This window comes from Scomber scombrus, chromosome 15, assembly GCF_963691925.1.
Source record: "Scomber scombrus chromosome 15, fScoSco1.1, whole genome shotgun sequence".
Taxonomy (NCBI): Eukaryota; Metazoa; Chordata; class Actinopteri; order Scombriformes; family Scombridae; genus Scomber; species Scomber scombrus.
Window position 1 is genome coordinate 27,896,341 of NC_084984.1, and position 15,878 is coordinate 27,912,218.

The following is a 15,878-nucleotide window of genomic DNA, read 5'->3' on the forward strand; positions in this document are numbered from 1 at the left end:
TTGTTTTAAGGCCCAACACCGTTTAGTGTCGACCTACATTTCCAAACTACTAAGCTCTTACGCTACCAGGCGGTCATTTAGGTCATCCAACCAAAACCTGTTGGCAATACCACGTGCCTAACCCAAGGAAACTGTGCTTCTGCTGCCCTGGCACCCAGACTTTGGAACAGCCGACCCCCTTTCATTAGATCAGCTGGGTCTATTGACTGTTTTAAACATTTGAAAACCTACTTTGTTAGGTTGGCTTTTCCATGGCTTTCGCTAACTTCAATTGTGTGTGCTCTGAGTGATGACTGGTTGCTGTATGCTTTCTGTGTTTGTATGTGATGTCTGTATGTATTCTTGTATTCTTTGTGTGCTGATGTCAATGCAAATAAAGTTTTACCAACTTACTTTATTCAGACCCAAGCTAATGCTGAGCACTGCACACTTGGGCTAACATCTTAGGTCACAGCTATTTTAACTCAAGTATGCTAATGGTACAGGTATTGTTACTATGTAAAATTAAATTTGGTGAAATATTGCGACAATAGTCTAACTGAGTGCAAGTTCCAGAGCCAGGGAGAGCAGCAAGTGAGCTAACTGTCAATCACAGCTGTCAATCAACACCCAGCAGACATCAAAGCTACTACAAGTCTTCAAATGTTATCGATGGAGCCATAATTTCCTAAGTGACCACCAGCACACATATTAAAGGGCATATTAAAGGCACACTGACTCATTTTGTCAGTTTAGGCTTTTTGAATGGGAGTCAGTTGGAGCATCTAGTGGCCATCATTGGTATTGCCCTTTAAGATACTTATGTATTGACGTCAGCCTCAAGTCATGGCAGTCACTGCTTGGTCTTTGCCCAGGGGCCTATTTTCTCTCGGTTCATCCATAGACTCTGGGGGCCACTACTGGAACTGGGCACAAGCTCCAGTGTTAATGAATGTTGGGTCAGCCCAACAAGCTGTTTCTTTATTAGATATAATTGTGTTCGTTGTTTCAATGTGCAGATAATGAGAGTACTGTGCATCATCCACCATGAATAACGACTCTGAGCATGTGTGGCCATTCTGTATGTCAAAGTGGACCAGAACACTGTCAGAGGGGGTGGGGTAGTTTTGTGAGGATTTACAATACATACGCTGTCTCCTCTCATCAGCCAATGCCATGAGGTCTCTTTGGAATCTGTCCACATTCCTTTTATTAGGCCAATCTCAACTCCCCATCCACCACTCCCAGCCTCCCAGCCCCCAACACTTTGATCAGTGTTCTGTTTCCAAATTCTCACTGAAGCGGAAGATATTAACAGTGACGGAAGCTATGGAGAAGAGGAAGGGGGGCAGAAAAACAGAGAATACTTAATGAGATAAACTACTAGTGCGAAAGATAGTCACTCTCATTATTTGTTGCAAAAGTTGGCCGTCATTGAGTTTTTCTAGGAGTAAAAGAGAGGTCAAACCAATATCATCCATATTTTGACAGTTTTTTTTGTTGACCCATTGAAAAGGTCAACACAAGGTTTAACACCACTGTGTCCCTCCTATCATTACCATGGCAGAGGAGTTCAGAACATGAGATACTACTACTACTACTACTACTACTATCACTACTACTACTATTATTAATAATAATAATAACTAAAAATACTAATACAATCACATGACTTCAAAACCTTCAAGACAGTTAATTGGGCTTAAATGTGTAACAGGAAATCACCAGTGGTGACCTCCTCGTACATAAGCAAAACGCAATAGCATTTGCTACTTTAATTGCTAGACAGTTGATCCTTTTACAGTGGAGGGAAATGACAAGCCACCCTTTCACGCTCACTTAGGGATCAGGGATCTCATGTAGTTCTTGGATCAAGAAAAGATCCGGTTCACTCTGAGAGGCTCCTCAGATAAGTTCTATTGATTCCTGGCAGCCTTTCATCTCCTATGTTAAGAATCTCAGACATGCCTGAACAAACTGTCTGGATGCATCGTATGCTGAACATATTGAATTGGGGGGGGGGGGGGGACATGGAAATATAGGAGTAAAAAAAGGCATACTTTTATACTTTAACTAAAAACCTGTCCATCATGAATCAATAGGAGCAATAGGAGTGCAGTGCTAAATCTGTTGTAGGACTCTTTTAACAAGTCAAAACAAACCTGTGAAAGGTAAGACCATTGCCAGTGACCTGTCTATTAACAACTGCAGACTATGACCACACTCAAATACTGTATGTACAATCACAGTAAGATCAAGTCTCTTCTTGTCCAGAGCTAACAGTTGTATGTATTTGAATTCTGAAACCTTCTTCGGTCAGTCACAGCCACTGATCACCATGGAATCCTTCCCAACGGCATGCAGACAGATATCCCAATTACAGCAGTAGTCATACTGACTATGATTCCATCCACTAAATCCACTAAGTCCATGTATAATTCTGACTGTGGTTTGAAATAATACTTTAATACCTAATTACGTGGCATTATTTATTTGTGAGAGTCAAATAAGATCAGGTTTGATGCAGCGCAGGGGTAAGAAAAACAAAAATACCCATGTTATTACCAAGAAAAATTGCAAGTATATTCTTATAATGAGGTGTGTCTTAACCACAAGTAATTGGACACCTCAGAATACATTCTGTTTGTAATAAGAAATAATCTCATTATGCTGTTTAACTAAATATATTGTGTTTAGGGCGTCCTGGTAGTCTGTAACTGCAGTGTCCCTGGTTGGACCTTAGTTGTAGTCCTTTCTCTCTGTCTCCTGTCTGTCTCTGCACTGTTGGCTGTTGAATAAAGGCAAAAAGGCCAAAAAATGTGTTTTTAAATTATGTATATAACAAGAAAAGTTCAAATCAGTGTTGCCACCATACTACACCATTGAATGAGCAAGCACATCAACAATCAATGTAGTTCTTGCTCTCTGTACATATGGAGACCATGGATTTAGTGTCATGATGAAAGCTGATTGGACTGAATGATTGGATAGACTGTGGCACTGCGGCACGTTTTAAAGGAGTTCAACATTTAACCACTGAACTGTAAATCTGATGGTGGAACTGCAAACAGCTCGTATCACGATATTACAGTTGAACACACTCCAGTTAGAAGCAAGAGTGTATTATCAATTCCAAACCCCATAACGTGGTTTATCATTTTGTGTGCTATGGTTGAAAACAGTCAGGCTTATGATAAAACTAATATGCTCTTTAGCAGCCAGTCTTAGGCCTGCCAACTAGACACAGTTCAGCTTTACAACCGTGGCCCGGCGCTGCCCTTTGAAGCAGAAGGTTGTCATTTCCAATTGTCCCTCTGAACTGTAGACACTAACTGTGTTTGAACAGGAGAGTTTTAGCCACCTGTAGATAATAAGAGTCCCAGGTGGCTGTCAGGGGCTTCAAGATTAGTTTCAAGTAGCCTTGATGTAAGGAGACCAGGATAAACATGTTAACTGAGTGCTGAGGTGATCCTTTGCTTGCCTGATAAGAAACTTAGCTTAAGTGCTTTTGGGACAAACATGGTTAGAGAACCGCAGTCCTTGTCCAAATGAGTCAAATCTTCATCTTCTATGTTTCAACGTTATTGTTTTTAGTACCAAAGTTCCTCTTTTTGTTACTATACTTCCACCACAGCTCAACAGGGAAACACTAAGAGGCAATCTGATGCTAAAAAGACTGTAAATGTGTCAGATATCACTTGATATGACTAACTCACACTGATGAAGCTCAATAGAAGCTGATCATCTACTTTTAAATGACTGTGTGGACACACTGTGGATTTAGTCCTCCATCACTTCCATTGAAAGTACATTTGAAGGAGATCTGTTAATAGTCAGTATGAACAGGAGGAATGATTACAGAGAGGAAAACCTCTTTACTGTTCATATGGCAGACTTGAAAAACTGTGAATCTGTTCTTTTAGTGTTAGGTAACCTTTGTCAAACTGTGACACAAACATATGTGATCTTTGTGTCGAGACATAGTTCTATCTTCCACATTGTAGTCTCCCCCCAATCACCAACCCACTGCCACTACTGCCTGTTGAGTTCTCATTACAATCCTGATGATTCATTTCACTATCAAAATTGATTCATTCAGTCCGCACGATTAAATTTGTTTATCCCCACTTAAGCCAACAGAGAGCTAACCAGAAATTAGAGACAGTTTAGAAAACAAGGATGCTTCATATTAAAATATAACCAAATATACTTAACAAACAGAGGAAATCAGAAATAAAAGCCTGACTTTAATATAAGTGATTTTTCTTATTCACCCCACCCCACACCCCTCCAACTGATAAAAGTATGATGTTCCATTGTTCCAAATCCACACTAATAATTTTTTTTTTTTTTTAAGTTTGTACTATTCACTATTCAATATATTATCAGCCTTTTCTGTGATAGTAATTGTATTTTTTTTTTTTTTTTTTTTGAGTATTTAAATCTTCAGTCTTTGGCTTTCATCGTACACACCCGTTCTCTCTTCACCATTTCACTTATCCAACCCCCAAAGTCTTCATCCTACTTTCCCTCCCCCCTCTTTTACCCGAGCAGGTTTGATGGCCTCCCTGACCTCCACAGCCTTTCCATGTTGTAATCCCTCGGGCCTCTTTGGGCCAATCCCCTTGCTCCTCTAATCTCCAGGGTGGCAGGATACCTGCACAGATTACAGCTTCAAGCTTCAACCTCTAGCGTGTGTCTGCTCTGTCACCATATTCTTTTTCACATACTTTTCTTCTACTGTAACTTTGACCTCTTATTTCTTACCAAGAACCTCATCAAAGTTGGCGTTTGGAATGCTTGTCAGAATTCCCAGGATTTAGTAATAGTGGAATAACACCGTAGGTGGCGCTACAGTGATAGTTGAGCATGTTACAGCATTTCACCCATGCTGTTTAGTGGTGATTCACAAAACTTTATGCAAAATGACCTATGCTGGGGTGACTGTAGATTATAAATGAATAGTAACTTTATTTGTACAGCACCTTTCATACAAGAAATGCAGCTCAAAGTGCTTTATTAGTCAAATGAGTCAAGTTAGGGTTATCAGATATGGTGTTTAGAACCAAGTTTATATAAATTGACTGATTTGACTCAGGGCATGTGTGAAAGCATAAATATACTCTGCTTCGAACAATAATGTGTGTCTGATATAAGTTTTCTGAACAGTAAAATTCACACTTTAAAAATCTTTAAAATGGCATCTTCTCATTTTCCCTGATTAAAAATTCAATAATCTATGAATATGCAAATATAGTTCATTCAGAAGTTTTCCTGATGGGCACAAAAGGACTCCTACTTTCTCTCTACATTCTCAGTGTTTGTGCACTGGAGGCTTCAAGTTTCCACATCACTCTTGTGTATGTTACATACTGGATCATGACTGGCTTCCACACTATGTCACACATCATGCTTGTAAATTAAAATGGGATTTTTAAAGAGCATAGAGAAACTTTCCTCCTTCAGTAGATGGATTTGAAACAAACTCTGTACATACATCATTCTGCACAGAGAACAACATCCAACTGAAGGAAGAAGAAGAAAAACACATTTTTGAGTGGAGGTGAACTTTAGGGAATATTGTGAACATGGCCAACAAGATTTAATCTCCAACTTGAAAATAACATAACATAATGCTTATATTTACAACATTTCTACAAAAAAGCTTAGTAGCAATCACTATATGGGCATATAAAGATAAAGGACATTACAACATTTTCAGAAATATGCTTATTTGCTTTCTTCAGGATGTAGTTAGGCTAGCTTAGCATAAAGACTGTCCAAAGTTCACAAATACAACTACCAACACCTCTAAGGGCGCACTCACAATAGGCAATTGTACCGTGCACAAGCACGTTTGCCCCCTAAAATCTGGATTATTTGGCTAGTGTGAGTGCAAGTGTACCGTGCTTGAGTACGGTACATTTCCCTGGTACGGTACGCTTGGAAGAGGTGTGCTTAGGCACGGTACACTTGGTCACGCATGCGCACTAGGGATTCATATTTTTCCCGAAAATAAAACATTTTAAATCCCGGGAAAAGAAGCCAATTTTCCAGGAATCCCGGGAAATCGACGATTTTTAAAAGGCAACACTAGCTGAGCCCTGGTCATTTCAAGCAACACTAAATGCAACGTGGAGACATTATGCATATATATGTTCCCAATCCGACCATTTTTTGTGTATTATTGTATCATTATTAAGGCAAAAGAACTCAATTTATGTCCATCAACATTATAATGAATTGGCTATAGGCTTAATATTAGTTTGCGTGCTGCGTGGACTTCATTACATCTGCTGCACCGCTGCTACCACAATTATGAAATGCTAAGTTTATTGTCTGTGACTGTAACCCTCATAAAAGTAATGTTTTACTAATCTGTATCATATAAACTAACGAAATTCGTTAAAGTCATTTGGTGACTTCTAAGTCATTAAACTAAGTCTTACTTTTACTGGAGTAAAGAGTTGAATCAGTACGTCTGCTTTTACAGAGTCTTTTTTACACTAGTATCTAGTACTGCATACTACACAGGCAGGACTCAGAAGAACAAGCTTGCACTTTTGAATCATAATGCGTTGTGTTAATTGATCAGCTGTGTTGTGTTTTACCGGCGCACAGCATGCAAACACACACCTGTGCTGCTGTGCATGTTTTATGAGAGTAAACTGTCTATATGTTTTTGCGCAACGTGTGGGAGGTAACCGTGCTTGAGTACACTTGGGTTTGAGGTAATGTGAGTGCGGGCCAGCGGGGGACAGGGGAGGGGGGACATCCGTGCTTCAGCATGGTACGGAACAACTGGCCCTAGTGTGAGTGCGCCCTAAATCTCACTGATTAATATGTGTTCACTTGTTTCATTAGTTTAATGTGAGGAATTGTGGTTTTAGAGGGTCTTAACTCACAGTGAGGTTACCAGCTTTGGTACCATCACCCCGCCCCCCCGCCAAAAAAACAAGAACAACAAAAACACAAAAACAAAACCTGTTCTCACTAACTGCAGATACACTGCAAAGTACCGAAGCACAGGACAAACAGATACAGTAGATTTTGCATGTCATATATTCCCAGTTTCCGAGTTAAAAAAGTAAAAACTAAAAAAAGTATTTAAAAGAACAAATCTGCAGATGTCATGCAGGTTGGATTCAATAACCCGTTGATTGCTGCTATTGTTCTTTTATTTCTTACATCAGATTTGAAACTAGAACATTTTAAACTAAACAGGAACCCAGACATACACAACATTACAACCTGTCCATCATTCAATGTAATCCACAGAATACGCACACAAGGTTGATCGCCATATGTAGCTGTCAGACGAGACACTGGGGAAGCAGGTCACACAGTGACAGCCAGGACAGGTGTGTCATTCACCTGACACAATTAATAAAGTCACAGCCAGAGCGCCCTGTAGCTGAGAGACTAAGACGCACGCCATGTCTCCTGTCTCCCTGTCTGTTATCAACTGTCCAATAAAGATGTTATCTTTCAAACACAAGCCTGTTCTTCTCAGATCTACAGCTCAGTTACAGGACCACATCACACCGACTCACAAACACAACCACCATCCAGTGTACACACACACATACAAGCACACACATTCCCCATCTCAATGATATCATTCATTAATCTGCAATAATCTCACTGTCTATTGTCGCTGACCTCCCTCTGAGACAGATTAGCAGCTAATCTATTTTTTGTTGATTGAAAAGTGTCTTAAAACACATTAAGTGCAGAGTGTTGTAATAAAAGAGTCACCCAGTTCCTTTCAATACAAACATGAACAGTTAGTCATTGGAGCTCATCACAGACACATGATGTTTTTGGTTTGTACATAACATATTGTGTTTGCTAATCGTATTTCATCAAGCACATATTCAAGGCAAACAGTACCTGCTGCCGCTTCACTGAGCAGAAACATGTGCAGTGGTTTTTAAACTGCAGGAAAGATTCCAACTCCTTATAAAATATAGACCCTGGTAGTGTTCATTACATATGCACAGACACCAATACTGATAGCAGATATCAGTCTGATACTGACTCAAATGGCTGGATCAGGTATTGGTGACAATGGACCAATCTGGTATCAAATACCATTATTTTTAATATCTATGTATTTATTTGTTAAATTTGTTTTCCAAAGTTAGAGAAGCAATGTTTAAGTCGAGCTTGATGCGATGCCTCACTCATAAAAGAATGATCCCAGTCTCCTCCAAACACTGGTTTGGGATCGGTACTCAGTATTAGCCGATACCTGAAGCCTAGATATCGGAACTGATATTGGGACTGAAAAAGTTGCTTCCATAGTGTCCATTAGTAGGTACAGAATGTGTGTGTGTGGGTGTGTGTGTGTGTGTGTGTGTGTGTGTGTGTGTGTGTGTGTGTGTGTGTGTGTGTGTGTGTGTGTGTGTGTGTGTGTATCTGGGACTGTTTTTTTTTGGTTAATCTTATCTATCTAATATAATGTGTAAAGGTGGAAAATCATGGACAGTAACTGAGTATATTTTAGTCAAGTACAAATGTAGTTACATTATTTGAGTATTTCCATGTGATGCTACTTTCTACATCTCAGAGGGAAATATTGTTTTTTCTACTCCACTACATTTAGGGTTTGACACAATGGATAATATAACAAGCTTTTAAAATACAACACATTGTTAAAGATGAAACCAGTTACAGCTACAACAGTAACATGCTGCTGTATGTACTTTTTACTGTAATACTTTAACTACATCACTCATAATACTTATGTACTATTACTGTACTAGGTATTTCCAGGACTTGTAATAGAGTATTTTTGCATTTCTATATTGGCACTTTTATTTAAGTAAAGGATCTGAATCAGTCTTCCACTACTGCCCCACATGAATCAAACTTGAAGGTACTCTGGGTAGATTTTGGTCACTATGGAGCAGTGTTTTACAAGTGGGCTGTGGTTTTGGTATGTTTTAGGGAATTGAGTAACACAACATGCAAGTATTTGTCAAGTAGTTTGAGTACTTTATAAGAGCAGAATGTCATAAGAATTTAAGTGACAATTGACAATTTTTTAAAAAAAACAAGAAAAACAGGAATATTGTATGGACCGATCAAACTGATGTTAAACATGGACAATGTGTGGAAAAACAGCACAAATGTTTCATGTTATCTGTTCTCACAGTTCCAGTCAGTATGATCTACAGTACTTTACATGACATTAAAAGAGTTCCTGCTTTCATACAGTTCAGAGAGTTTGTACTAAAGTAACACCAAGAAATTCTGGCTGACTTCTAAATAAAATCTATATTTTTAAACAGTTAACACAGAACTCTCCTCTTCAACTTCATGGATCTTTACTTCAAAACGGTATATAAAATATATTTATATATCTAAGCTTCCAGTGACAGTGTTTGACCTCATTCTGCACTTCCATTCAGACAGATATGGTTGAGCTTCTCTCAGCAGCTCTCATTCCTGTTTGCTCTGTTTGAGTATGCATGACTGATGAGCGCTGCCTCTGATTCTGAACCAGTCATGTGTCAAATCTGACAGAAAGAACTTGCAAAAACTACAAATAACGGATAGGATTTATGTCCTTGAAGCCCCACCCTCTACAATCAACCAGCCAATCATAAATCAGTCACTAATGTTAATGAATTGATTTTTTCCGATATTGTGAAAAGTTACTGGAAATGAGTCAGTCCCCCCCTGGTCATTGTTCTGTTGAAATTGACAAAGCACCCCCAACTTGTCCCCGTCTATTTGAGTCTGTTAATATAGTGGAGGCACAAAACAACTCATTAAGCACCTCCCTAAACCCACTTGTGCACCATTCATGGAGCAGCATCTCTGAGAGCACTGATGACATTCCTGAGACCTGTTGTGGTTACTGTTAGACTAAGACTAGACTATCCAATAAAAATGCAAAAAGACCAGCAGTAATATTTATTTTTGAGTCAGTCAGCATACTGTAGTAGTTTGTTCCTATAATTAAAAAGCAAGTCTGTGGATATTTATGTCCTTGTAATAACTATTTCCATGTAACCTGTTGATTTCACAGAAGAGGGATTACACACTAACTCCAACAAGTAGCCACATACAGTATGAGTCGCCTTTAGAATTTACACCCAGACATTTACTTCAATACTTTAAGTACAATTACACAGAAATGATCATCCAAAATAAAATAAAAACCTTCACACTGTCTCTCTACTCACCCCATTTGAACATCATCATGGTCAGCAGCAGAGTCTTTAGATTTATATGAACTCTCCCCAGCTCCATGGTTAAAACCACTGACCTGGGTCCCTACACAACCACTAGGTAATATGAAGGGGGGAAAAAAAAGAGAAGTGAAGAAGTCCTAAAGGGCTAACATGCTGCTGTCTGATGAAGGCGCTCCTGGCTGTGTTGCTGTTGTCCTGGTCCTGTGTTTAGAGGCTGGCATGCTACACCCTGCACATGCCTGGCTGCTAATGAGAGCAGCACTGGACTCTAACAGACAGCCCTCCCTGCTCTGGACTCACAGAGTGTAATCAGCCATGAGAGCCGAGAGACGACAAGAAAACATGAGCTGGATTAACACCTAATACTGAGGCCCCCCCCACCCCCACCCACCCTGAAGGACCAAGTGAAGTGACTGAATTAGTTTTGGAAAAGTACTTCATTAACTTAACCTGTGCAAATATGGGTATGTATGGTATAATAATATATTACACATTTCATTATTATGTAATAATATTTATTATTATTATTAACCTTTATTTTAGACTATTGAGGAGGAATGGTGTCGAGAGACATTAACAGCAACACAAACAATATAAGGTAAAAGAAAAGAAAAGAAAATATATAAATAAAGAAAATATTAGGAAAAATAAAATTATATAAAATAAAACATAGTTACATACATAAATACAGTTAAATAATTAAGATACAGATACAGTGAAGTTAGAAACATTTAATAAAGATAATCACAAACTAAAGATAAATATAAGATACAAATGTGCCATTCTCACACTGAAATGTTTGAATGATTATCCCTGTCCTTTAACTTTTCATAACAATATAAATCCAATGTATTTTTTTTTATTAGTTCTGCAGTTCAGAATTACGTAAGTGCGTAACTAATTGAAATGATCAAAACATTAAGTTACTGCTGGACTGTTGATTTGACTGTATTCACAGATTTTCAAAAACACACACACACAAAAAAAAAGTATTCATGTTAAAACATTCTTCTTTGATTAAATGTATGCAGGCCTTATTTTAGGAACCCTACAGGTAAATCCTCTGGATGTCCTAGTGTGAACCAATCAGACTGTAGCCTTGTTTCCACTTGTGCAGTCCAGTGGATCCAGGCCAGGTTTTAGTCACTGACTCGTTAGTGTCCTCAGCAGCTTTAGTGGCTCCTTTGTAGTGTGGGAGCTTAGCAGTCAGACATCCATCAATTTAGCCTCTAAGAGACTTCCCCTTCACTCCCTCCATACCTCCGTCCCTCCTTCCATCCCCTGCCCCTCCCTAAACCCCAGCTGTACCTGACACCCCACGGCCTACCGCAGAGATTGGCACCGATGAACTCACATGATCAGGCTACAGTGCATTGTGCATGCGGGTGGACTTGTCTGAATGTCAAGACTTAAACAGATGGATGTTCAAGCCAGAAGTAGCACTGGGTCAGAAGTTCAGAGTGACTTTAATCACACAAAATAAGGTTGTGAGACATCCTGAAAAGGTTCCTGAGACACACAGCTGACTTTTTACAGAGAGAGAGAACTTTTACACGGGCAAAACGAGTCCCTGCCTCGAATAATTCCTGGGTGGGGTTTGAGGTTGACCTGGTGCTGATTGGGTATTGCTATGCACCTCGGTGACGTCACAGTCAAAACTGTTGCACAACGATTACACAATGATCAAAACTGTTGCAGAATGATAAGGTCACCCCCAGAGTCCAGTGGGTGCTATCAAGGTCCTACTCTGCTATGGAGACACAACAGCTGAGTGGACAGAGTGAGAGGGCGTTCCTGTAAAGTTCCTGCCTCCTAAATTTTAGTCGGAACTTCCTTAATGGAAACTATCCTCTGTTTTAACAATTAACAGGTAGAATTATTCAGTTTACATTATAAAATAATTTACCAGGAAAGTGAATGTCCAGTGGGGAGTGTAACAGCAAAAGCTGAATTTCATCTTTTTTGACGGATGACACTGTGTTTTATTTTTGTGTTTTTTTAATAACCTCTCTTAGTCAGGACCCAAACTAAACCAACTATACCTGATAGTGGCTGGAATATTCATTAGGGAGGGGCAAAAATATTACAATGTTTGGTTGAAAAACAACATGCTGATGAATTTAACCCTTACATACTGTTAATTATTCTGACTCATAATTAGTCTCTACACCAAATCACATTCATAAGTTCCCCATCAGTCATTAATACATGTTTGATTAATCTAAACATTCACAATTATTATTTTATGGTCCAGGAGAACATTTTATAGAATATGATGAACTGTGACGAACAACATGTTTGAATGCTAATTTTGGATTCTTTTTTTTTTTTGCATATATAAAAATGTGTATCAGCTGCACATACATTTTGAATTTGGTTGTATTTTTATGTGCAATAACAATAAAGTATCTATCTATCTATCTATCTATCTATCTATCTATCTATCTATCTATCTATCTATCTATCTATCTATCTATCTATCTATCTATCTATCTATCTATCTATCTATCTATCTATCTATCTATCTATCTATCTATCTATCTATCTATCTATCTATCTATCTATCTATCTATCTATCTAAACATAAGTCAAATTTGACCCTGTAGAGTATGTAAAGTTTAAATGTCCACTGCAAACAAGCAGACACATGTCACTACAGTTAGAATGATTTTGATGACATTCTACATTTTAGACATACTGAAAACATGTTTTCAGCTCCGTTATATTCAATGTGGTAACATATACAACATTACAGCACCACTACACTAGTTATACATGACTCATTTTAATAACTGTCACAGTGTGATGGAGTTGAAACGTGACATCGGGGGCAATACATTTGGGACCTATAATCCAGGTTGTGGACTCTCTCTGCTTTTTCCTTCAATAAATGCTGTCCTGCAAATTGCTTGAGTATGGTATTGGATGAGTACACAACTACCTTTCTTTATGTAGTCATCCACTGTGGATCATACATTTACAATAGATTTCTCAGCAAGATGGTCAGTACTTGTCCTGATGTCCTGCTCCGGACAAACTGATTGACACTGACATTTTAACCTGGGTACATCAATTCATAGTGCTTTATATTATGCATTTGTGTGTGTGAAGATGCAGCTGTATTCAGACTTATACACTTTAACTCCACATGACCTGTTTCATGTGAACAAGTTGGCATTTGAAGTTGGTCAGTGGTACATGACACATCTACAAACATTATATCAGCCCTTTGTCATGTGACGAACCTCCAGTTTAGTGATAAAAAATATACCAACTCCAGCAAGTAAGCACACTAATTCAAGGAAGGCGAAGGTACAGCATGATGTATGCTCTACTCCTCAGGCTACTGTTGTTCTGTCCTTGAGAGGTTTCTTTTTAATCAGTGATAGATAAGGAGGAAGGTGTGAGCAACAGAAACGACAAGTTGTTTTAACACCATCCATTAGTCATTGATTGTGTCATCACAAAGACAACATTACTTGCATCTTTGAGGTCATGTACTGTTTTGTCCAGAACAATCTATTTTTTTGGTGTCAGCATTACAGACAGGTTTCCTGTTTACTATGAAATGAGCTGATCATGATGTGACTCTTTGCGCCGTATTCAGAATGACACAGACAGAAGTTAAGACTGTATAAGCAGGGATATATTCACTAACTTACCCAGCTCTTATGCTTTTTTCCTGCTTCCACAGATAAACTGGCAGTCTGTCTTAAAACAACAGTCAGGAGCCCAAATGAACACTGACACCTGTTTTTCTTACTGTAATCATTCCTCCTGTTCATACTGACCATTAGAAGATCCCTTTATAATGTACTTACAATGTAAGTGATGGAGGACAAAATCCACAGTCCTCATTCTGTGTAAACATGTATTTAAAAGTTGATGTGAAGCTAATATGAAGCTGAAAAGTTCCTCTTTTTGTTACTATACTTCCACCACAGCTCAACAGGGAAACACTAAGAGGGAATGTGATGCTAAAAAGACTGTAAATGTGTCAGATATCACTTGATATGACTAACTCACACTGATGAAGCTCAATAGAAGCTGATCATCTACTTTTAAATGACTGTGTGGACACACTGTGGATTTACTCCATCACTTCCATTGAAAGCATATGGGTCCTGCTTTATTTTCTGATGCCAGGGCTCTTGTTCTGTAGAGGGTCCCTGTGTAAAAATGTCTATTTAATATTGTGCGCACCTGGTGCACCTCCTAAATAATCAAGTTGGCCAACAACAAACCTGGGGCCGTGTAATATTCCAGCATTAGACTACTGGACACAGTGCACAGAGAGTGAGGGGGGCAGGGGGGCTGAGGATTAATAAGGACCCAGCAGCTTGTTCTTGCCCACGGCCCCCAGCAGGTTAACCCTGCCATGAATAAAGACAAGGTTCATGTTGATGTCTGAGTGAAGCTTGACAGCTTATTGGAACAACTTTTGTCCCAAGCAAATGCATTAATAAGACTTAACAGTCCCAGTGCAAGAGTGAAAATAGTTCAGATTGCTTTGCCAGGTTGTAGTTCCTCAGCTTGGCAGACACAACGAGGTGTTAGAAGGGTGCCAGAGCAGTTACCTGCTTCACATCAATTCCAGTATTAGGGATTAGATTTGGAAATGAGCCCAGAAATGTGAATTCACTAGAAAACAAAGGATTTGGTTCCAAGAATACAAACAGCTCTCACTTCTTGTGTGTAAAAATTATGTGTTGTGTGACAATTTAGTTTTTTAGCTTTAGTCAATCTAATTCTTAAAATCCAGATTTGTTTTAAGATATATAAATCGTCTTCTTTGAATAATGATTTGTGTCTGATTTTCTCACAAAAAATCAGTTAACAAGAATCTTTGAATATGGAAATATTCCAAAAAGATTTGATTGACAGCTGTGAATGAGAGCTGGTGCCACTGGCTCCAGGACTCAAACTCAGTCAGACTATATTTAACTAAGTTTAATATGACTTGATTACCTGCCCTGTTAGCACACTCCTTATTTGGAAGATCCTGGCTCCAAACGGAAAAGATGGAGCTAACCATAAGCAGTAAACCTGGGCTTCAAACTGGCTCAAATGCAAACCAATGGATGGCATACCTTAGTCTGTCCATCTCTATATACAGGATATGGTTACTCAGACTTAAGTTGAGCCCAGAGAGAATTTCTCCCTTCAGCAAATGACACAGGTAACAGCGTTCATGTGTGCTAGGGGTGAGCAGCAGCAAGACTATTCATCATAGCCTTTAAAATGTGGTTAATGAATTATGATTAAATGTTGTAAATGCACTTTCATCTTGTGTTTGCCCTCTGGTGGTCATTCTTCGCCACATTTAAGCTATGACTGTAAATTCCATGTTCTCATGTGATTTAATATGTGTACCCATAGTGTCAAGAAAATCTTTGCATTGCTGGCAGCATTATGATATTTTGACTCCACTTGACTCCAAACTAAATCGCTACCAAGTACCTGCTGCTACCACCCTGCAGACATAACAGAACCACTGTGGGAGCCACACAGCAAGAGCCCACTAACATATTTCAAACGTTTCCATGTTATACCTGACATGAAAAGCTAGTTTACCTGGGAACAAATAACTTACAATGATAAGGAGTGAAAAATAATTGGTTGTTCCATTGCAACATCAGTGCGCAGCAGAGCTAAAACAAAATGCATAACATAACATAACTTTTTGCCATGCTT

General features: G+C 38.8%; 1 protein-coding gene across 1 annotated transcript in view; it reads right to left on the reverse strand.

The window, feature by feature from the left end:
* crb2a (crumbs cell polarity complex component 2a) overlaps positions 1-10,242 on the reverse strand; it is a 24,821-nt gene extending 14,579 nt beyond the window's left edge. Inside the window, exon 1 of the mRNA XM_062434852.1 lies at positions 10,176-10,242. Within this exon, the coding sequence (XP_062290836.1) occupies positions 10,176-10,242 (67 nt within the window). The remainder of the gene's footprint in view (positions 1-10,175) is intronic.
* Between the last annotated feature and the right edge of the window lie 5,636 nt (positions 10,243-15,878).